General features: G+C 35.6%; 2 protein-coding genes and 1 long non-coding RNA gene across 5 annotated transcripts in view; 2 read left to right on the plus strand and 1 right to left on the minus strand.

The window, feature by feature from the left end:
• LOC100650713 overlaps positions 1-11,886 on the plus strand; it is a 34,593-nt gene extending 22,707 nt beyond the window's left edge. For both annotated transcript variants that reach the window (XM_048409330.1, XM_012311180.3), the window contains exons 2-4: positions 6,238-6,524; positions 7,382-7,645; positions 8,396-11,886. In XM_048409330.1, coding sequence (XP_048265287.1) covers positions 6,238-6,524; positions 7,382-7,645; positions 8,396-8,827 — 983 coding nt within the window. In that variant the 3' untranslated portion in view covers positions 8,828-11,886. The remainder of the gene's footprint in view (positions 1-6,237; positions 6,525-7,381; positions 7,646-8,395) is intronic.
• The window catches only part of LOC125385821, an 84,303-nt gene that overhangs the window by 28,012 nt on the left and 33,199 nt on the right, over positions 1-23,092 (minus strand). Inside the window, exons 1-2 of one of the 2 annotated variants that reach the window (XR_007225498.1) lie at positions 722-1,604; positions 125-238 (exon numbers count right to left, since the gene is read on the minus strand). This is a non-coding gene — a long non-coding RNA (uncharacterized LOC125385821). Of the gene's footprint in view, positions 1-124; positions 239-721; positions 1,605-23,092 lie in introns of those variants that run through there. The other variant, XR_007225474.1, reaches the window with a different exon arrangement.
• On the plus strand, positions 15,790-19,615 carry LOC105666007. The gene is made up of 2 exons (XM_012311172.3): positions 15,790-16,281; positions 18,178-19,615. Exons 1-2 carry the CDS (start codon positions 15,934-15,936, stop codon positions 18,499-18,501), a joined length of 672 nt encoding a protein of 223 aa, XP_012166562.1. The 5' UTR covers positions 15,790-15,933; the 3' UTR covers positions 18,502-19,615.

Consider the following 23,092-nt stretch of genomic DNA (forward strand, 5'->3'; position numbering starts at 1 on the left):
GGTACACCTTCGGTGTACAAACACGATATCTGCATACATGCGTGTACGCGCGTGCACGGAGTATGTATGAAGAGATTCAGAGAGGAGGTGTAGAAGGAGAGATGCAGAAACGCGTCCCACTTACCATTTTGAATGACACCGCACTAACGAAATGTATTGACATGCTTCGGCATATACGCGCTTGCCAATAATTCGATTGTCCATTCGATCTGACGTTACACGTATCGTATCTCTGAAACTGAAGATGAAGGAAATCAATACGTTAGATACATCGATCGGAATAATCTATCAAAGCGTAAAATATTTACGGATATGGTGTTAATAGTAGCAATATTTTATTAAATAATTTATCGATATGAAATAATATTCGACTTTGCGATGATTAGAAAGTTGGTTGAAACATTTACGCTTGTTTAGAAGAAAATTATCTGACAAAACATTATCCTTCTAAAAATGTTACAAACATGTTGCATCGAACCTGACCTTAACCTTGGCTAATATCGAACACACTTATTATTTTCTGAACATATACTTTTCTACAATGATGTTGCTTCTTTTTACTCAGATACGATGAAAAAATAGTACAAATACGATACTTCCGCTGTTTTCCTTACAAATAATCTACAGATGTTTTACCAAGCGAAGTAGAAATCGTGTCCAACAACGAAACCACAGTTCACGCTACAATTCCGTCTCTTTCGTTTGCGAAGGTGCAACTCACATTTATTAATGTCTGCTGCGACGCGTTCGCCTCGCACACGCGATTCCCGGTGACGCGTACGTGTGACGGAGCACATACTTATCTTCCAGGTCCCGTCGCGTTACTTTACAGACTCGTACGCGAAATACTCTCGAACGCTTTGTATCGAGCAACTCGCTCCCACATTCGTGCCTGGCAATGATATTGCGTTCCTTCTTTCAACACGATCTGCCTGCCTCTCTTTCCGGCTGGACAGTACGTGGACTCTCTGTTTGCTTGTCTTTCTCTTTTACTCCTTTCTCCCTCGTTCGAGTCGGTCCAAAGAGAGGCGAAGGTGGAGGCTAATCACCACGCAATCACCGCTCCCGGTGCGGCCAACTCCGACCCGTTCTCAGAAAGCAGCAACCGCCTTTTGCCGCCGTGGGGCATTCACCACTGCGGTACCGGTATAGCAAAACCAACAATCTTCATCCTCAGCTCCGCGGGAAAAAAAGGCCTCTCCACCCTCCACCCTCTTCTCCGCCTCTTTTCTCCAAATCACCGGAGGGCCGACCGATCGGCCGACTACTGGCATCCAGGGAATCCATCGCGAGAATGGCGGCGATTCCACTTTGAGAACCGATCGACAGACCTCGAACGTACGTATTAAACAGCGGAGTAAGCAATCTTCCGAACACGACATTGCCCGGAATGCGGATCATTGGAACGGGATGATGTCCAGATAGCACCGTTATTATAACCTGTGAAGATTGCGATCTGAAATTCTGTTCCGATTTTCAAGTACACGATTGACCCGAGAAACAGGCGTATCGTCTCATCGACTCGATCATTCGCAGCCACTAAAACGATCGTTAGGCCTTCCATCTTTGCGACAATTATTATCTTTCCGATGTTGATTAATAATTGTTTTATTAACCGTTCGTTATTCCAAGATATATTTTCGTATGTTATAGAAGATGACAGTTAAGTATCGGATCTTTGATATCCTCATTTGCATGTATGTAGGTACGTTGCGTGTAATATTGAATTCGCTTTGAATTGCTTGATTAGAGCTACAAGGTGATCTTGAAATTAGCTCTGTCACTATGCGCGTACGTTGTACAAGCACGATGCAGACTATAAATCGTTAAAACTTATAATTATATAAAACGACACAGATAACGATATGTTTCCTGTTTTAAAATCTACGATACGAGAAATAAATAAGTACGAAGTATCGAGAACAAAAGTGGACTAACCGTAATACTCCACAAATCGAATAATTTAGTATCTGAAATAAACGTGAGCACAAAATATTGACAACCGGTTTCGTTATCTACGCGTGATTTGGAAAACGTGAATTTCTCCACTTTCGTACAATTAATACAGCTTACTGGAATAAATCAAACCCGTAAACTCGCATTAGTTCATTTTTTGCTCTCGATATCTTATATTAACCAGGAACTAAATAGCTATAAGCACACTGCGCATAAGACAGCCCGTTTTAAAGATCTGCAGCGGTTTCTCGTTTTAATCAACATCGAGAAGGTTAAAGGTATCGTAATACGCTTCCACCGTTCGCGTTATAACGTTCGATGATACTCGCGTAAAGTGAGTAGATTTTATGAAAAAAAAACTGGGGATGAAATTGAGACGGGGTCACACGAGCGGGTAGCGATGCAAATTGATACAGTTGGGAGCAATGGTCGTTAGAAGTGTACACAATATGGGGTGCACCTTTAACGGCGGCTGCGTACACCCACGCAGTGTGTATATCCGACGATACGACTCGGCTGGAACCAGCGGCTGAGAGCAATTCCGGGAGAAGAAGAGGAGGCGTGAGTTTACGATAAGATACACACGTGCGACTGGCTCCCTCCGGTTTCGCCGCAACGGGCTAATCGAATCGTGACTTATTGTCAAGCTAAGTCTATATTCAAATACGCGCAGAGGTCACGTTCGTTAGAACTTTACGGTTAACGTTTGAATGTCGGTTCGATTTTGCTCGGAAGATCGACCATAGAATAATGTTCAATGCTTTCGACGATTGATATATTATCAACAAAGATCTCGATGTGCATTGCAAGCGTAAGGTATATCGCTTGTTGTTACGATCAAATTGACGCTATTGAAAATTGAGTGGATCGTATAGTTGATTTCTGATTCGCGACGCGTGCGTCGACACTAGGCAGTTGTAAGTGAAATATCGGCTTTAACGCGATATCATCTGGCATTCGTTCCGGGATTGATTTTTCCCTCTAACAAGCAACGCCTTGCCACCCTTAACGACGTATATTTAACTGATAACGAGAAATACGTCGTGAATCTGTAGAACCAGTTACGCTAAAGCTCTTGATTTATGATGGAAAAGCAAAGCAAGAGGCGGTTTCAATTAATCACTTATTCTGATCGAGGAGTACGAAAGCGGGTCTCGGGGTGCGAGATGCGCATCATCGAACGGTACACGTGTGCTCTCGCTGACCAATGCGCTAAGACGTGTGTTCGTTCACGCGTGACTGACGTGCGAATTGCACGAACGATCGTATCGAATCGCCGTGACAGCTCGCGTCTGAACACACGCGTCGGAGCTGCGCTTCGATGTACACGCACGCACGGGCAATTAACGCGCGTTAATTATCCCCGTGGTGGTCCTCCGGCTCTTTGTCGGCGCGTTCAATAACGCGTCGATTCTAAATTCGTTTGTCGTATATAAGCTGTACGGCGAAAAATCCGAGACAGGGTCTCATTTCGTAAATGCGATCCATCACGTGGCTGAATTTGATACATCGGACTTGTTTAACCTTTCATCGAATAATACGGTGTGAAACAAATCGATTGAGATGGATACTATGGATAATCTTCGGGTTGCACGTGTTCTGTGAACATTTTCATAGAACGTAAAAATCGCAAAATTGCGACAGCGTATAACGTGTTATCTATAAAAGGTAATTTAGACAAAATGCAATTTGACGATTGGAACTTTCGTGCAATATGAAATTTGAAGCGAAACTATCGGAAGAATCACCGAGATATAATTTTGTTATATTTACGATCTATTGTGTAAGCATAATATTTACGTTTATTTAAAATCGATTATAACGTCACTTCGTACGAGCGCCGAACATATACCGAAGATAATAAGATATTTTATCGCGTTTCCGAATAAGTTACGATTGCTTTCTGTTCGTGCAACCACTTGATAAGTTTGATCACAGGATAATCTTTTATAAAATGAATGAAATATTCAAGTTTATAAATTTTGCCTCTAAAACTTTGTTGGGTAAAATCTTGAAATCCGACCTTCGATATTTTTCTCAGCATTCACGTCCTTACATTTTTCAATTTTTACGCGCATGCAAAGTTCGTTAAAGCACATCTCATCGATTATCCAAATTTCGGGTCCAATGGTGTTTGCGTTCCGCGATATAACAGATAAATCAGTTTTAATCGACACTCCCCTTTACGTTTACACGAAATTCAACGATAATGAAGCTCGCGCGAAATTTATTAACCGGCGGGGGTCTGGCCTCGTAAAAAGTTCGAAAGATCCGCACGCCTTCGGGGTGAGTTCGCAAGGTATGGAATCGCGAAGGAAGTCGTAAGCTGGGACGTTTAATTGCGCAATAAATCCTGATTCTCCGATTTGCAACCCATTTCCTACTGCGGGGGCGACGATTGGTCGCTGTTAAATTGGCGCGTAGGTGCAATGGTAGGTACCTACGTATCCATGTAGGTACGCCGACTGTGAAAGTCGGAAGAGCCTCGATTCTCCCTTTTCCTCTCTTTCTCTCTTTGCAATCTCTCTATCACACCCTCGGGCGTGAAACGGCATACGACCTTTCTTCAATCGCGATCTCTACTCTCTTTGTTGATTCCACAGCCTCGCGGTGACAGACTTCTTCAAACATCGACGTCCTTTTTCATACTTACGATCGGCTGGAAGAAAATCCGCGTAATCATTTTCACCAGAGCTCCGGCTTCGATCTTTAAATCCGAGAAACTGGAATTCGGAATCTTACGAGGTCTTGAAATTCAGCACCGCCGAAATCTGGAATTACTTGCTTCCTTTATTTTTTTTCCGAAGAGTATCCATCGTGTCAGGAACTAAGTTCTTGGGAAATTTCTTTCGGAAAATCGAGAAATTAAATTTTTATGTTTCGTTTCTTCACGGTATAAACGATCGTAAAGAATCGGTGAAAACTCGTATCATTTAAGCTGGATGTACAGTCTAAATGAAAACTCGGTTGGATTATTATCGATTGGGGAGAATAAATTCGTTTTATGGAAATTATTATTTCCCTAATAAGTTTCCGATTGCAAAAGTGATCTGTCATAGACTCGAGTTTCGAGTCATTTTTATTTAAAGACGAAATAAACGGCGAAACGTGTACGCACGACATTGATGCAATGTCATCTTCATTACACGTACCGACGTGACGTATTTCAAAATCGAAACAATACGCGATTTTATTAATGCATCGTGCTGTTGCTGGTGAATGACAGCGACGCGTTACTTGAATTCTGATTGAAATTAAGTCATCCAGTTTACATATCAATTATTTCATTGCATCCTCAACTCATTTTCTCATTCTTCGTTTGTTTCTTCACATCAAGTAAACACAACGGCAAAATAATCAGCACAATTAGACCTAAGTACAATTAAACTTTAAACTGTAAATTGTTACGGTATATTCTGGTTATCTCGACATGAAGGAAACTATGCGTTCAATTAAGATACAGTTAACTCGTGTTACAACGATTAATATGTTCCATGTGTTCCATAGTGTTGAAACGTTTGATTAAACCTTTATAAATAAAGTTCTCTTTGCTTACGAAAGTAAACGCTTTCGATTGATTAGAATTTTTCTAACAACTGATAGCTGCTATAGAAAATGTTTGGGGCTGGTAAAATAGTAAACAGCAACGATAGTGACTGTATACAATAAAAAAGAAAAAAAAACATAGGTACAAGAGTACATACATATCTTTCTTCATATATAAATTTTTCTAACAACTGTTAGCTGCTATAGAAAATGTTTGGGGCTGGTAAAGTAGTAGACAGTAATGATAGATGTATACAATAAAAATGAAAAAAAAAAACATAGGTACAAGAGTACATACATATCTTTCTTCATATATAAATTTTTCTAACAACTGTTAGCTGCTATAGAAAATGTTTGGGGCTGGTAAAATAGTAGACAGCAATGATCGATGTGTACATTAAAAATGAAAAAAAAGAAGGTACAAGAGTATATACATAACTTACTTCATATAGAAATTTTTCTAACAACTGATAGCTGCTATAGAAAATGTTTGAGGCTGGAAAAATAGTAAACAGCAACGCTAGTAACTGTATAAAATAAAAATGAAAAAAAAAACATAGGTACAAGAGTACATGCATAACTTTCAAAGCATCGCGGTTAATGTATAATATAGAAAGGTAGAACAATAGGAATTATCAAGATATCGTTACAGAATTTGATATAGAACAATGTCAACGAAATCACTATGCAATATGATATAATTTCCTGACATTCGCAATTTTGCTTCTGTTACAGATCCGGTGTCACAGACGATTACCTTGACGACCCTTGCATTCTTCCTGAGTTCGGGCCTGAATACGGTTTCAGGTGCACCCATTTACGACCCCCGCACCGCCGTATCCAACGCGAATAATATGGACCGATGGTTACAACCTTGCGGTAATCCAGTGGCGATGCAATTCAAAAAAATGCCACAAAGGCACAGCGTTCATAGAACGTTGAAGAGGGTGCGGACGCAGCTTCGAGTTGCCCATGATCATTACAAAACACGTCGGAAGGATGTGCATAAGGTGTACTCGAAGGTAAAGCATGACGTTCGACCTGACCGCGATTCGTAATTAATCGCTGAACCGCGTCGCGTCGGGGTAAAGGAGAGTGGGCGGCTCTTTCAGAGAGACTCGCACGTGCGCACGAGTTGTGCTAGTGCTAAAGTCCTACTTTCTGTTCTGCTTGTAATTTACATTTGTTACGATGTGCCACGCACGAGCGTAATTGCATTTTTCAAGGAACAATATCGCCCGAAGCGAGCCTTCTGTCGCGATTAATAGCGTTATAGTCTATTTGTCAAATCGTTCTATTTGGAATTAACACACAAATAGCGTTGAACTTATATCGACCGGAGAAAGTACTTGAACTATAGAAAATCTTTATATTCATATCTTGAGCACGTGATATTTAAAATACTTTAAGAACTTAGAGTCAGAGTCAGTAAAGACTAATTCCATGATTAAAGGTATACCAATTTCTCCAAATAAAGATGACTTCCGTTTAGACGAGAAGAGAGAGCATGAAATAACAAGCACAGAGTTTCTTTTCTACATCTTGATGGTACTTGTAATATATTTAATTATTACATTCATTTCTATTTCTATACGTTGTATTGGTTATCTAAGGACGAAAAAATATGACGTACTTATAAAAAGTTCGAAACTAAACAAAAATTGTTTTCGCAACACGGTAAACTGGAAAAATTATTCGTACGGTACGATATAAAAGTTCAGCAAACTGCTTGGGAAGAATTCTGCACTCTCTTAGTTCCACGAAGAATGACACGGTGTGCACTTGTGTAGTTTCAAAGAAATCGAGCGCACAAATTGTAGCGTCGAATATGTACATGAAAAATATTTAGACAAAACAATATCTCAACTTTCATTCGCAGGTGTACAAAGAGCTGAAGGAGCAGTACAACATGCCATGGCTGCCGGAGAAGGAATACGAGTGGTATAGCAAGACGGTTTTGTGTCTCGAAAAGGGAAAGAAAGCTGAGCGTGCGCTTCCACACCTTTACGATTCGCTACAAAGGTTCGCCATCACGTTCGATCATCTCAGAGCTTTCCACCTGAAATCTAATATTAACGATGGATCCAAAATGATGGACACCAGAAACGAGATCATTAATCAAATGTACAATGAGATCCTCAGGGTACGGAAAATTTATATCATACTACGATGTAAATACTATAAAATACGATGAATGATTCATTTGTTTCTGTAGATAATATTTAAATTCTTAAAATTTAAAATTTAAATTCTGCAGATGTAATGTTTAAAAATAAGATATTTCGAAGATTGATGTTTAAAATAAAGCATTCATCTTGCTTCTTGCTATAAAATTCTTACTACAGACCGAATGGATCGTTCGATAAGTTCGTAACGTGTTTATATTTAATGGAAGTGAACAAGATATAATTACAAAATGGAAATTTCAACTTACGGTTAGATATTAAATTAAAAAGAAACATCCGGTATCGATTAATTACAAAGGCCTCATTTTTTCAACAAGATAACGTCGGACCGGTATCGATAAAAAAAAAAAAACAGATAAAATATATTGTATCTTAATAAAAATGTTCGATTCTATTTACCTGATGTAACGTATGGGTATTTTGTCTTTACGTTTCTAAAACTGTTTCGATTACTAGAAATTTCATATTCTAAGCACTCGAAGAAACTTATTAGGCAAAATAACGGAATGTTTCTCAAAAACGATGTCATGAAGCCATCGAACGAAATTAAAAAATTTTAATAACACAATGCACTCTCCTTAATTTTTGCTACGAACTTTCCAAACGATTCGATATTATTATGGCTAAATTTGTTGTATACTGCGGTCCTTCGTTTCATTATCTTTAATATATATCACATCTATAAACACGTCAATTTTTCATTCCAGGTATCGTGCGAAGTGGAAACTGCGATCTTAAACTTAGGGTTGCAAGTTCCCGAAGCGCATACGGCGAAGATTGTGACGGAAAGTTCGTATTGGGCGGAGGAAGGCGACTCAACATCGATGTTAATACAAGATTGGGGCGTGATCAGATTATATCAGACGTTTCTAGACGCCTGGACGGCAGCCTTCCGTAACGCGACCGAACGTGGTCCAGGCACTTGTGATCCTAATAGGCAGAATCCAGGAGCTAAGAACATAAAAAAAGGATCTAGGCCAAAGGGTAAAGGGATATCGAAAATTAAGAAGCAAAAAAGGCCAGTTAGGAAGCATCCAAAGGGCGCTGGCCAAAATAGTTCCTTGCCTCAGGGACCAAAAAAGGGTATTCCGAGGAACAAACTGATGAGAAACAAACAAAAGAAGCTCGCGGGAATGTGATGAAATTCATCTCACAAGGTTTCTCTTCGTTTTTACGAGATCTACTCTATCGATTATTTTAAAGGGACGTTTAACAGGTAACTTCCTTCACCTTGTGGCAAAGAACTCTCTCTATTATTGTGACTGGAACACATATTCATCGCGTTACATTTTTTCTTTGTTTTTTTTTTTATATTTTCACACAAGTATTAATTTAAATGGCATTTAAGATAATTGTGTATAGAAAACGCGTAAATATTCCTTAGTTCCTTTAGTTCTCTTTTTTAATATTTTTTTTATTTGACGCTAACCTCACCAGGTCCGATCAAATGACCGGTTTTAAAATTTAATTTAAAATTGTACGTTCATTGTTATTTCTTTTGTTCGTCTAACTTTATGCAAATTCCTATATTATCCGATTAATCAAATTCTCAATTTTTGTTAATACAAGAATTTACGTAAGGTTAGATGAATAAAAGAAATAACGATGAGTGTATAATATTTAATTAAATTTTGAAATCGGTCATTTGATCGGACCTGATAAGATTAGTGTTTTAAGCACTTAGTATTTATGATCGCGTAAAAATTGATTTCCCTGTCAATCTTCCACGAAGATGTATGGGGTGTATCGTAATTGGTGGTACGATTGACAACGAGACGATTCTACGTAAAGATATAAGTAGATATAAGATACGTGCATACGGGAACAATTTTCCATACGAGATTTTGATTTTCAGAATATTGATCTCTAATATTTGTCTGTGTTTGCATTTATTTTATCGGGTAGGATAAAAAACAATGGATAATTTTATTACTTTGGAAATTGTCGAACATAATCTTCAGTTTCTTGAGTATACAGTTTTACTTTCCGTACTAAATTTTCATTAAATAAAATATGAAGTAAATGCTACTTTATGAAAGAATAAAAAGAACTCGAAACCGTATGAACTCGTACGAAACAATTGTATTCTACGTTCTCGGCTTATCTTCCCATATAAAATTACTTTGATACTTGCGAATAGTACCCTCAGTTACGGGACGCCCAGTATTTTCACCTTCTTCGAATTTTCATTCATATATTCTATATCTTATTTATTTTATCGTTACGATCATTCAATAGATGCTTACTATTTTACGATCTTGCCAGTTTGTTCCGATGGTGTAGCGTTAAGAGTTTCGCGATAGAATTAGACGAGAATAACAATCATATTACAAAAAAAAAAGAAAATCGCCATTTTGTTTTCGATAACTGGTGCATTTGACAGTACTATGAAATTGTTATTGAAAATCAAGTTGTATACTAGAGACCAGTATTACGAAGTGTACTTCAGAACAGTATTATGATAAATAACATACTTAAATAACTAGAATAGCGAATAACATTGATGAAAGAAAAAGTTCGATTTCTAAGAGATGATCGAATTAAAAAAGGATCGTCGCTGCGAATGAACGCGCCTGAAATTACTGACCATATTGCGTGTACGGAAAGACAAAATAGTAGAAAATTAGCATGATCAAAATGTAATAGATGCGTGGAAAATGCGACGAGAGTTGATTATAAATTAGAAAAATCCAAATTATCGTTTCAATAGTTAGCTTGTTCGCTATGAAAATTATTTGCAGAATTTGTTGTAACTCTTCGCATTGCACGCAATGCGCGCATATTCTAACATAATAATTTGATATTTGACCAATCGTGGCTGATTACGAATATAGTAGAACTCCGTTTATTTGACTTTTATTTTTTATTCGAATTTACCAAGCTATATCTAAACTTTGTTATTTATTCGGACGAAATTTTAATTAGTACACTGTATTAACACGTTCATTGTGGATCTGATTGTCATTACCTATAATGATACGAAATTAACAAATAATTTTTACACAATATTCGTTTATATATCGTATTACTTTACGCATGAAAATTGCAAGAGAGAAAAACGTAATAAGTAATTTTCCATGTTCTGCGAACGAACAATACGAAAGTCAACGTGTGATCCGACAATTTTATATTACTTACCGATTTCTCTATTTTTAATTTGTTTCTAACGTTAAAGATGCGCGTGTATATCATTGCCATTGAATTATTTGTCCTTCAATGAGTCCAGATAAACGAAGTTCTACAGCACGTGTTTAACATCGAGACGTGACTCGATAGTATCGAGATTTCGAAACGCGTGTGTGAAATTAACAGGTCGTGACAGTAATCGATTTAATATCGAACAGAACAGTTCGTGTAAAACTTATTTATTGTAGCTTTAACGTAAGCAGACGAAAGCTTAATGTCGTTTAGCTGTGATATCTTGAGCGTACGCGGACGTACAGAGTTCCTACGTTTTATACATAGGCGCATTATACTATATTTTTAAGTAACGTGCGTTTACGCGTACAATACGTATTTAGATGTAATACCATTACTTCTTTTTATTTTTATTTTATTTTTTTCTTTCCAGTCCGTAGAATCTCGTCTTGTCGCGAACATGACAAACTTTATCTTACCCGATACTTTGCTTCTTATTTGCTTTCGAATGGAAGAATTTAGCGATACTTATAGAGCGGAATACTTTTAACGATGCAATTTTCGTTCCCTTAATTTCCATTCTGTTTTGGGCCAGACGAAATAATTCATTGTTTCCTTAAAGATGACACGAATAACGAGGGACCAATGTTATAATTTGGATTTATAAGAATTATTCGTATAGCGAATGGCGCGAGAACAATGGGTTTATCTGCGTTAAAACGAAAATATATTTACATTATAGACAATCAATGTTTTGTATCGAACCGGTACTTAGGTATTATATATGTATTTTAACGTTAGATATTTTTGTACTTAATATTAAAATTTCTCATACGACGTGATACTTGAACATTTTATACACGCACATTTAAACATTAAGGATTTCACTTGCATTTTATCAAGTATACGTAGTAGGTGTATTTATTCTGACGTACACGTAGGCGTACATAACGTTACAATTTATTTATTATATCACGTTACCATCGCATATATTATTTATTGTCATTTCTATACTTATGTAATCGTCTCGAATAAATCCGATGTTTTTGTATTGAACAGTCATTCGACTTTTATTCTCCCGACTCCGTCCAATGGTATCCTTAAACAACATTTCAGCTTAATTGCAAATTTCCTATTTATATGCAACACCAGACTTTAATAAATTGTATCAGGGTTTTATGAACCGTTCGCGCATTCGCCTTTAATCAGCTGACGATCGTTATCGATACTGTCCAGGCAGCTTAGTATTGGTGTGTTGCGAGATAATAACGAATTGGTGAAGCTGGGCAGGTTACCCATACAGAAGTATGTAATTAAAAGGAAATAAAATAAAAATTTCATGGGGAAACAATAAAGCAATAAATTTCTTAATGAGAACAAATTTCCTTGATCAGCACGACGTTTAAAGAGATAAAATTTAACTTTGTATAATAAGTTGCTATGGAAAAGTTAATTAATCCTTCATTCATAGATTTCAAATGTATTTTCGTTTCTATTATTCGATTTATGAAACGGTTGAATAATGTATCGATTAAATATAAGCTGTTAAATAATTCCTCGATATTTTGTAATTCCCTGTGATTTACTATGTAACTGTTGTTACAAAGAATGTTTAATAAAATACAAAAAATTTATATAACATAGCTACACACATTACAATTTTTCCTATTTTCAATTTTCTATAATAAATATTTGATTAATTAATTTCATTTGGAGCAAGTTACAATCTCGTATTTATAATTATCGTAATTAATATTATATTATTAGTAATAGTACAAATGATTCATGAGAATTAATTAAATTAGTGTAATAAATTATTTTTAATATTATTTTTTATATTATTAATTTACCTATTTAATTTTTGGCGATGTAAAATATTATAGTAGATTCTTATATTTGGTACCTGTCAGGTTTTCCAATGAAATCTTTTGTTATCATTTTTCTTTAAGCCCTTCAGAGTCCTTTATCGACTAGAAAAGTACCCTGAATAACAGGTTCAGTATCAGGAGTGCACGAAGGATGGAAAAGTTGTTACCGATATTCATTACTATTTCCATACACACATAAACGTTCCCATGTAATGGTTTATTTTTAGAACAATTTTTCCAATGTAACAATTGTCGGTATCAAAGTATCGATATTTTCTATATGAAATTAAATAAACATATTCAGCCTAATCATATATCAAACGTTTATGTTATCGCTTTTTTTTAATAAATCAATTATTTTTTAATAAAAATTGGTCATATTGCATGGGATGAGACGTACAAGCACAATAAAATGTCAAAAAAAAAAGAAATAACAGAATTCATAATTCCTACCTATAACAATGATAAAATTATTATAAAAAAGGAAAATCATCGCACAGATCAAAAGAATTTTCAAATTAACTTACAATCTTATTAATCATTGATGACATACAAAACAAACAATCTACATTCCGGGATTAGATTTGATTCAATAAGTGCTTGATAAGCTGAAAGTACAAAGTCATTCGTATCGCTAGCTGTACAGTAATTATCGTATTAATTTGAATCGTAAAAAAACGAGCTTAGAAATATGTAATCTCTCCTAATTTATATAACTTGTTCGAAATCTCTGATAATGTACGACAACTTGAAATGTTCGTACGCAAATGTTCCTACCGTACGCAGTATTGTTTGTTTGCCCTGGATGCTGATGTACGCAATCATACCCGGAATACCGTATGGCGTTAGTCTAATCTGATGTGAGAAGATCCAATTTTAGTCAGACAAATCCGACCGACCTGCTAATAATAGTATCGCCATATATGGCATATGTTTGATGAATTACGTAGGATTAGCGTCGACGTATAGTATGCGTACGTTAAGTAGAGACTTCATTCACTAGTTTTTATGCATATCATCTCAGACTAGCCGTTCGGGTTCCGTTGCGAAATTATTGACCGCTTTGACGTCAATTTTCTGCACCGTCTGCTTTCGTACATACGTATTATTCTGCCGCGAATCTTGGTAATATATGGTGCAAGCTCCGCTTGAAAAAATCACTGCAGCCGATGCTTCGAATTTATATTTAATTTTCATTCACACGAGAGATCCTGTTTCTTTGCGTCTTTGTTCGATTGAAATTAGGAAGCTTCTTCGTAAAATTTAGCAGATCGTTCGTATCGTATGTATTTTGAGAAAAACATGAATCGACTATTCGACAGTTGTATTAAGATTTTATTTAAGACGTATCAATGAGAGAATCGTTTTTACAGGCACAGATAATAATAATGTGAAGAACAGAAAATATTTTGCCAATGATTTGCCAATAACACCGATAACGAGATTAATAACAAAGTTGCTGACAGTGCAAGAAAATTAGATATAATAATGGAATTAAATTTTACATATAAATTGCGCTTCAGATGATATCAAGAGAAACGAGAAACACTGTCCCAAGGGAATTTATATAACGATATAAATAGCATAGCAGATTTATCAATGATTTACGAATAAGATTAATAATGAAACGAACGTCATGATATTGGTGTGATACTGATATTAAGAGTTTGATTATTAAATGTACCAGCACAAGAGAATAATTATAATGAACAGTAATATAATGAAAATTTTATTAATCGATCAAAAATAGGGTTACACCGACTCTAATACGAAAATTCTATTCAAGAAACGTATCGACGCAAGAATGTTAATAAATAAATTATTCATATACGTATATGTACGTAATATCAGTCTTATCAATAAAAATAGGTTAATTCATGGTAAGATTTATGATCTAACATCAGCACCCGGTGTTTGTCACTAGTGTCCTCATTTGAATCACAATACAAACACCGGCATTTACGGCTGCGTAACGTGCACTGAGATTTCCGGAAGATCGCTGACGGAACTGCATCTACCTTCTTCCTTCCGATGTACTCGCAAATACTTCTGCACGATCGATGACAGGTGTCGTTGATTTTTCGTAGAAAATTGAAATGTCTACAGACGTAGAAATCCACAAATCCGCAATATGAACACGTCATGCAGATAAATTTGACGAAAGATTAGTCGAGATTAGGAAGCCCTCGATTTATGTGACACATTAACTTTTAAGACAAACTGTAGAATAATAAAAGAGATTCTATTCTCACGGTTATTAACTCTCATAAGCGGACGATAGATTTCGATACTTGTGGTTTAATTTAACTTAGTTTCCTTTTACAACAACTTATCGTAACTCCTGAGCACGTAGGTGTCGTTAGCGGCCAGATTATTTACACTGACATTAGGCTCTCTATGTACGTACGAGTTTTTCAAAGTAATTAAAACTGGACTTTTTGAAATTTTTGGAATTTTAAAATACCAAAGCATTCGATCGATGCTTATGGTGTACAATCTCATCAATTGTCCCCGCTTCTTGTTTCGGGGATTCGACGTAGTGGCTCGTACATTCGATTAAAATAAATCATTTTTCCATACTTCTGATTTTGATCTGAAAGAAAACCAAGACAACGATAAAAGAATAATTTTATTCATGAGGCGAGGTAACTCGTCATAGAGGAGGGTCGTAAAAAACGTAATTTGTAGGTCGGAATGCGATGACGAGGAAGCGATTACGTCGATTTTAACATTTGGTGATATGACACATCTAATCAGCTGCTACGTCGCGTCGCGCCGTATCTTATTACGGAATTATAAGTATCAGAGAGTTTATTGCAATTCACACCATTACTATCGAACGTTACCGTAACGATTAGTTCGAGACTACAGATAGTTTCGCGACGAGAGTTACGTGAATCAGCCAGGGCGTAGGTCGTATTTTCGAAAAAAAATCGCTTCGAAGAAGAGTTTCAGCAGAGCGGCGAAAAACTTGGACAAAACATAAGCCGCCACCCCGTCATCGAGCGAGCGTGCGTATGTGCGTCCGATTGTTTACACAATGTCGTATATAAGCTGGAAGCACGAGAGTTTGACAATCTCAGTTCACGATCTCACGCCAATCGCTAACATCGCTTTAGCGAAATCGTACGCTTCGATTGATAAAAGCTATAGCGAACGAACGATAGTTCTGCATACCACGCAATCAAAATCTTCGGAACATATTTAACTTATTTAATTTATTATTTATAATCGCGAAAATGTTCGTCTCACGTGGTTACCTGTTGATCTCGATACTCGCTGCTGGGTCTGCGGCGCCAAGAAGACACACCAGATCGAACTTACCGATGTGGCATTTACCGTGCGGCGAAGAACTAGAAATCGACGATTACTTCGACACGAACATCGAACAAGAAACCAGCAACAGTATACAAAATCTCAGGCTACAACACGAATTGACTATCAATGATTATTTGAGCCGAGACTACGAGTATCTGTATGAGAATGTTCGAATCGGTGTTGAAGAGTATCAGTACATCCCGAACTGGGTTCCGGGCGAGAAGGACACGCATATGATTAAGAATCTGGCTAACACTAATTCTCAAACGGTGAGTTTAATTGTTGACATTTTTTGCTTTTGTTCTTCGTATTTTCCTTTTTCCTGTCAAATCGATCGTATAACGTTCGAGGTTCGATATCATAGTAGTTCAGTTCTTTCTATCAAATCGAAGATCTTTGACAGTTTTATCTTTCAAATAAATCTTCTTGTTTTGGGATCGTTGAATTAGAATCGGTATAATGTTCGAAAAGTTTCGTCGAAATAATAGAATCGTACAGTCTATTTGTTTATATGAAAACGAGAATATTTGACTGACAATCGCTCGCTTCTTCATCTTCTCCAGTACGTTATCAATTATTCCTTATTCCTGTATTTTTTTCAAATAGGATCAATAATTTTCAAAACTAGAAGAGAACCATGTAACCAGCAAGTATAACGCGCGAAGAGTTTCTTCAAAATAGTTCGATCACGGTTTGTCGTCTTATCAAAGCAAAGATCTTCGACTGAGATTTTTATCCTCTACGTAAACTGCTTTCGTTCGTAAATTTCTTAAGTGAGATCAGCCACGCTTCGCTCGAAAGCAGCAGAATGTATAGAGCGTACGAAAATCAAACGACAAGCACGATATTTAAAAAGTTTCTTCGATATTCCTCCGGTAACACGCGAAAGAGATAACTCGTCTCCGAAGAACGACGATTTCGCGCCAGTAGAAGAATCATCGTGTCCAACATTCCGAAAGGTGTACCTAATTATCGTTCGTATCGCTGGTTAATTAAGATTCTCTTTTACGCGGTTAATTTAGCTCCCCCTTGCATAAATATTCATCGAGCGTGGAAAGCTTCGGGGCGCGCGGATAAACGGGGAGAAAGAAGGTGCGGCGCGGCGGACTCGCGAGAGGACAGGTGAGAGCTGCTGGTCGCGCGTATTTTCACCGGCCAGGCCAATTGACCAAGCATCCCGATGTTGCAATTAATTAACGTAACGTTAAATAACAAATTTTAATGAGACGGTAATTATTATAAAGTAGCAGGGAAACAGAAGCGTGCGCGACTGTTCGAGGTTTGCGCGCGCAATGCAACTTGGCGTATTCGGTGTACACGATTGCTCATGTTAGCCGGGTCGCGCGGCTGCGTAATCGCGCTTGTCCTCCAGAACGATGCGTGCACGTTGATAACGCATCCGTGATAACGTTCAGGGTACTCCCTGATGTATACCGCCGCTCTTTTTTCTTCACACCGGCACGTTTCAACGACAGACGATATCGTTTCTTTTTACACGTCGCGTGCTTCACTTTTTTCTATCTTCCGTTGGAAAAGATTTCTTAGACTAATTGAAGTGTGAAACAGGTGACACAATCGTGATCGATCTATTGATACCTAATCCATTGATGGATTGTTTGAGTGACTGAATTTTTAAAATGCTATCTTTTTGTTACTGACTCGGTGATAAAGCCATCATCGCAGAGTTGTAAAAGAGTTCGAAATTACGTTATTATATTGTAATTTTATGTATATTGCAATTTTATGAATTCGATAACAGATTAGGTAATGGTATCATTTAAATATAATATCGTTAGAAATGTTGTAATATCGTGTAACATAGTATAGGGGAAATTAAATTGTATACGCATGTATATGTTGTTTGAACAAAGTAGATTAATGTAGCAGGTGTGTTACATAGAAGAATACATTGCGTTAAAATTTAGTTAATTCGTATTAGAACCTGAAGCGATAAAAAAATAGATATCCTTTATAGCGATCTATATTTGTTTAATTTAAAGTAATTTTACAAGATTTGAGAATTACCAACAGAAATTCTATTAACGCATACTATCTTTCAAGAATCAATTTCAACGTAGCTGTAACTATAGGTTCTCTTATATTTCTTACGTTTATGAGTCATCGACAGAGATATGACGATTTAACGATTTTAATTCCTCTTACAGATCGTCAATCACTTTCCAAAGTTGCACACGGATCTTCAAAAATTTGCTGTAGCGTTCGAGGAATTGTTAGAGGACGAGATGAGTTTGAAAAAATACAAAGCTCTAAAGACGACGCAGTCTTACCTGATGATGATGCTGTGCGAAGTAGAAAGCAACATCGTGGCACTGCCGTCTCTTCGGATTCCATCGCGTGTAGAAAGGAGCATCATGAACAAGGTAGAACGAAACCCTGAGGACGATACTAGAAGACTTATTCGTGACTGGGGCGTGCTTCTCAAATACAGAGATTATCTTCACGCTTGGAGGCACGTTTTCAATTATTAAGTAGCGCCGGAAGAAACGTCTGATAATAACGTTCGAATTCGATAGTAAAAATGTTGAACGTTTTATTTGCGACAGTCGATAACAGGTTAGACGAAAATGATATGACGAACGTAATTGAAGGATTTGCGGTAATGAGGAGGATTAATTAAAAAATTATTTATTGCGATGGAGAAAGGAAGGTCTCGTGTTGAAAACGTTTGAAAAGTGGGCTTAATTTTGGTTGATTTCGATTGCTGTTTCATGGTTTACTCAGATTACTGTAAAATGTAGTTGCTTCGTTCTGTAACAGCAATTGAAGATCACATGAGAACAATGTGATAAGTCATGGTCTGTTGTCATAATTTTCATATTAATTATTAATTAGCTAAAAGAAAGTATCTCGGTAAGAACAAGTCGAAAAAGGAAACAAATTGCTAAGTTCGAAACCATAATTCTTTTAAAAGTAAATTCTTATATTTTGTAAAAAATCAGAGACCTGATTAATGTTATAACAATCGATATTTTTGAATTGTTTATGGAGAAGTTTTAATCCCAAAACGAAATGGAAGGAGAATTTTGTTCGAATGGAATTAATTGATAGCGTGTTTTAAATTTGAAAATTGCTCTCTAGTGAAGGACCAAAAACATGACTTATCGTGATTTTCCCTTAAGATATTTGATTAAGAGCGAAATTGATCGAGAATTTACGACATAGAATTCCGATCGTCGAGGGAAGCAAAGTCGTGTCACAATATGCATGACTAATAAACGACAACAGCTAAAGTCAGCTGTGATAAAATCGTTCGAGATAACCTGACAATTACGAAACGCAGTTGAAATGGCATCATGTTACTTAATTTATTTATTCATGAACATTATTTATTACGATCATCGAGCATTAGAATTAGTATTTATTATCTATTCATTATTTATTTAGAACAATAGTTATTTATTAAAATGAACCTCTTTGAAGTGCCTTCTCGAAGAATTCTCGGGTGCAATTTGTGATAATCAGTTATCTAGGAAAATTATCTTCCTAATAATTGATCGTATTAGTGAATAGGTATCAATGAAAGACAATAATTATAATAAGTTATATATTGTTCAGTATTATTGATTAGGTATTTATACCATAGATCTATTTATAAGTGACGTATTTATTATTTATATTAACTATTTATAAAACCGAAATATTTATATTTATGTTAAGTATTTATGAAAACAACATATTTATGTATGTACCATATTTAATATTTAATAATTTATTATCACGTTTTACATCATATTTCGTAATAAAAGATGAAATTTATTTAAAAACAATTATGTTTACTTTGTTGCCCACTCAAAATTAACCATGGTACTAAATTGAAACTATAAAAGATACTTTAGCTATTGAGTACAAATATTCAACGAGATGTTGAATATCTTACTGATAGATGGCACTTTAGTAAGTATATCGATTGAGTATGATTCAAAGGTAGATAAATATATTCCCTGCAAGAATGTTTAACCATTGATTAAAGACAGAACAGACATGACGTTAATGAGACTTCGTATCTCAGATGCTGAAATACCGACCTGCGGAAAAGTTAGTGTGTTTCTTACGCCCTCTGCGATTCGTTACGGCCTACATAGGAATTATCATAGAGACCTGTCTGTGATTCATACTCGTCTGTAGTGCTGGTATTAGAAATATTTCTTATGTAGGGATAAAAGGAAGCAAACTTATCGACTAATGATCACACTTTTAATAATGATCAAAATCTCAAATACTTTAAAACTTACAGAGCAATGAATAATCTCCTTGCACCAAGAGAAAATTTATTAATATAGACATATTTGTACTATTAATTATTCAAATTAGTAACATGATCGATCATTATAAAGATATGTATTTATTAATTTATTAGATTTTATATTTAAATATAAAACATGACCATTCTAAATATATCTTAAATCATACATGAAATTATTGATTTGATTTAAATTCTGTACTAATCTTTAAAAAATATATAATAAAAATAATAGCACAGAACTGCTTGCAGTCTTGTAGTAGAAATTTTAATTTCAAAATCTAATATACAATTTTGGAATACTTACGTAAAAATAGAATATTATTTTCTCTTAAATGCTACACATATTTAACATAACATATCATATAGATATGTTATACAATCAACGTAATCTACTTATAATTTGTTTCAGTTTCAAACTAATTATCATCGCAACTCACTTACTAGTATCATTAGTTATTATTTTTTTTCATTATAACTTCGGTACGATTCATTTATATTTTGTATAGCAAATCAGTTTACTTAAGTGTCTTAGGCAACACTATTCTAGGTATCCAAGTTTAATGGAAAGTATCGATCTTACTTCATTGGAATATTACATACAGTTTGTGGATGGAAACACGGAAGTATTCCCTTAATGAAGTTAAATTCTCCAACACTTTTTACCTATACCACTTTCATTTCTGGAGACTTATTTAGTAACTATGCACTTATTTCTATAATTTTAATGTCAGTTGATAGTACTGTATAATGAATGTTTGTTTCTTATAAGAAATAATCAGGAAATGTAACCGTTTCTATATTAAACATGTCACGTTAATTTCTCTAAAGCTTGTGAACTTTTAATTAAAGGAAATGAAAAATTGAGCTACGTATATCATGATTATGTTTAAATGGAATGCATAGAGATGTATATTAGAGAGTAGGTGTTCAATGCAGTGATTTTGTGGAAAGAATATTGGGCTCTAAACTTCCATTACCCACTTACAGTTCAAGCATTCTCGCGTCAGAAATATTGTTACTTTCCTTAATTATAAATATTTTTCATACTTTAATAGAAAGTATCTTTAATCAAATAGTAAGGGAATTATGTATTTGAACAAACTTGACGTTTACATCGAATGTTTACCACGAAAATAAAATGTCAGTTCTAGCAATCAGAATAATAATTTCATTATCGAAAAACTACCTGTAAGGAAAAGAAAACATTTTGTTACAATAAAACGATTATGTTGTTACAACACAGATTTGTTCAATTACATTTACATAGTAATTTATCGCTCGATGATCGCGTGCAAACCGAATTTAACTACTTTTAACGATCAATATTTCATAATTAAACATCCAGTAAATTTATTACCTCCCTAACATCATTAAAAGTTAATTCGATTATTATTAAGTAAATATTAATACATATTCTTCTGTAGCAAACGAGTTTTACTAAATGAAATAATGTTATAAATATCATTTTCGTTTAATGTAAATGTTTTCTCTATTATAATTTCTGTACGTAACGTTCTATTGAAATTTATCTTGCAAACATTAATTACGTTTAATAATTCACTGACACGACCATTAATTGTTAACTTGATTCAATTATCTTCACGTTCAATCTACGCAGGAATCAAGCCTATTTTTACTATTATCCAATCATTCTATACACGATTATTCTCTTGCATGCTTGCACAAAAGAAGTATACTTAAACTTCATAGATGTCTTTAATTCAAAATCTTCAGTTTGTTAAACGATGAGTATCTATTACTAGTAGGTACCACTTCGTAATATCCCTATTATTGTATGCATAATAGTCATTATCTATACGTCGTACATACATAGAAGCATAGTTCGACGAGTTTCCCTTGTGTAAAATACGAAAACGCAAAGTGTCGTAATACCGACTCGATAGATGCAAGAGTAGCGGTAATGCTACGTCGCGAGAAACGCGCGCACGGACATTAGACTAGAATAAAATACAATTATTCTGACTCATCGCTAAACTCGAACTACGAGAAAGTAAAGCCATCAAATAGAAAACGTCGCACAGATATTCTTTTATTATAAATGATTCGATGATATCTTAGATACAGCTACCTCCATATTCGTTTGTTCAACGATATCTGTTTACTTCTAATTTGATTGATAACGTAACAATACATAATATTAACTTTCCACGTACCATACATGTAGAAATTAAAGAATCGATTTACGGCATGAAAAGTTTAATTAGTTTGTCTACGTTCAATGAACACCTCAAATGCCTTTTAATACATACGACGCGCAACTTATTCAACTTTCATAATAGAGAATACATGAAACAATTATACGATGTGGTAAACGAAACGGAATGTCTAGCGCTTCATTAACGAAATGCACGAACTCGAAGATCGAGATCCGGGCGTTACCAGTGAAGAAGCAATAAAGAGGCAGAGGCATGGACGTCGCAATTTCGCAGGATCACGAAGTCTGTTGCCCGATCATGCCAATCGCTGGCATTCAAATGCCAGCTTCTTTGTTTGCCCGTTTCTACGTCGAGGATTATACTTTGCAGATGGTCGTCTTGCAAGTACAGCAGTGATATCGTCGAATAGATTAGTCGACGATGTATACCATGCGCATGGCTACCTTTCATGTAGGTACGAGTACGATTTGTAATAATTAGGTAGCGCATGTGGTTTACCGCGAATCACTTTTTACTATCACCAGCTATTCTTAAAGGCGTATTTAAGAGTTAGTAAAAACTAAACGAATGAGAAGATAAAGCGGGAGCAATAGCATTCTCTGGTTGCTCGTTTAGTTCGTGTATGAAATATTTCCATTA

Source organism: Bombus terrestris, chromosome 1 (assembly GCF_910591885.1).
Source record: "Bombus terrestris chromosome 1, iyBomTerr1.2, whole genome shotgun sequence".
NCBI classification, from domain to species: domain Eukaryota; kingdom Metazoa; phylum Arthropoda; class Insecta; order Hymenoptera; family Apidae; genus Bombus; species Bombus terrestris.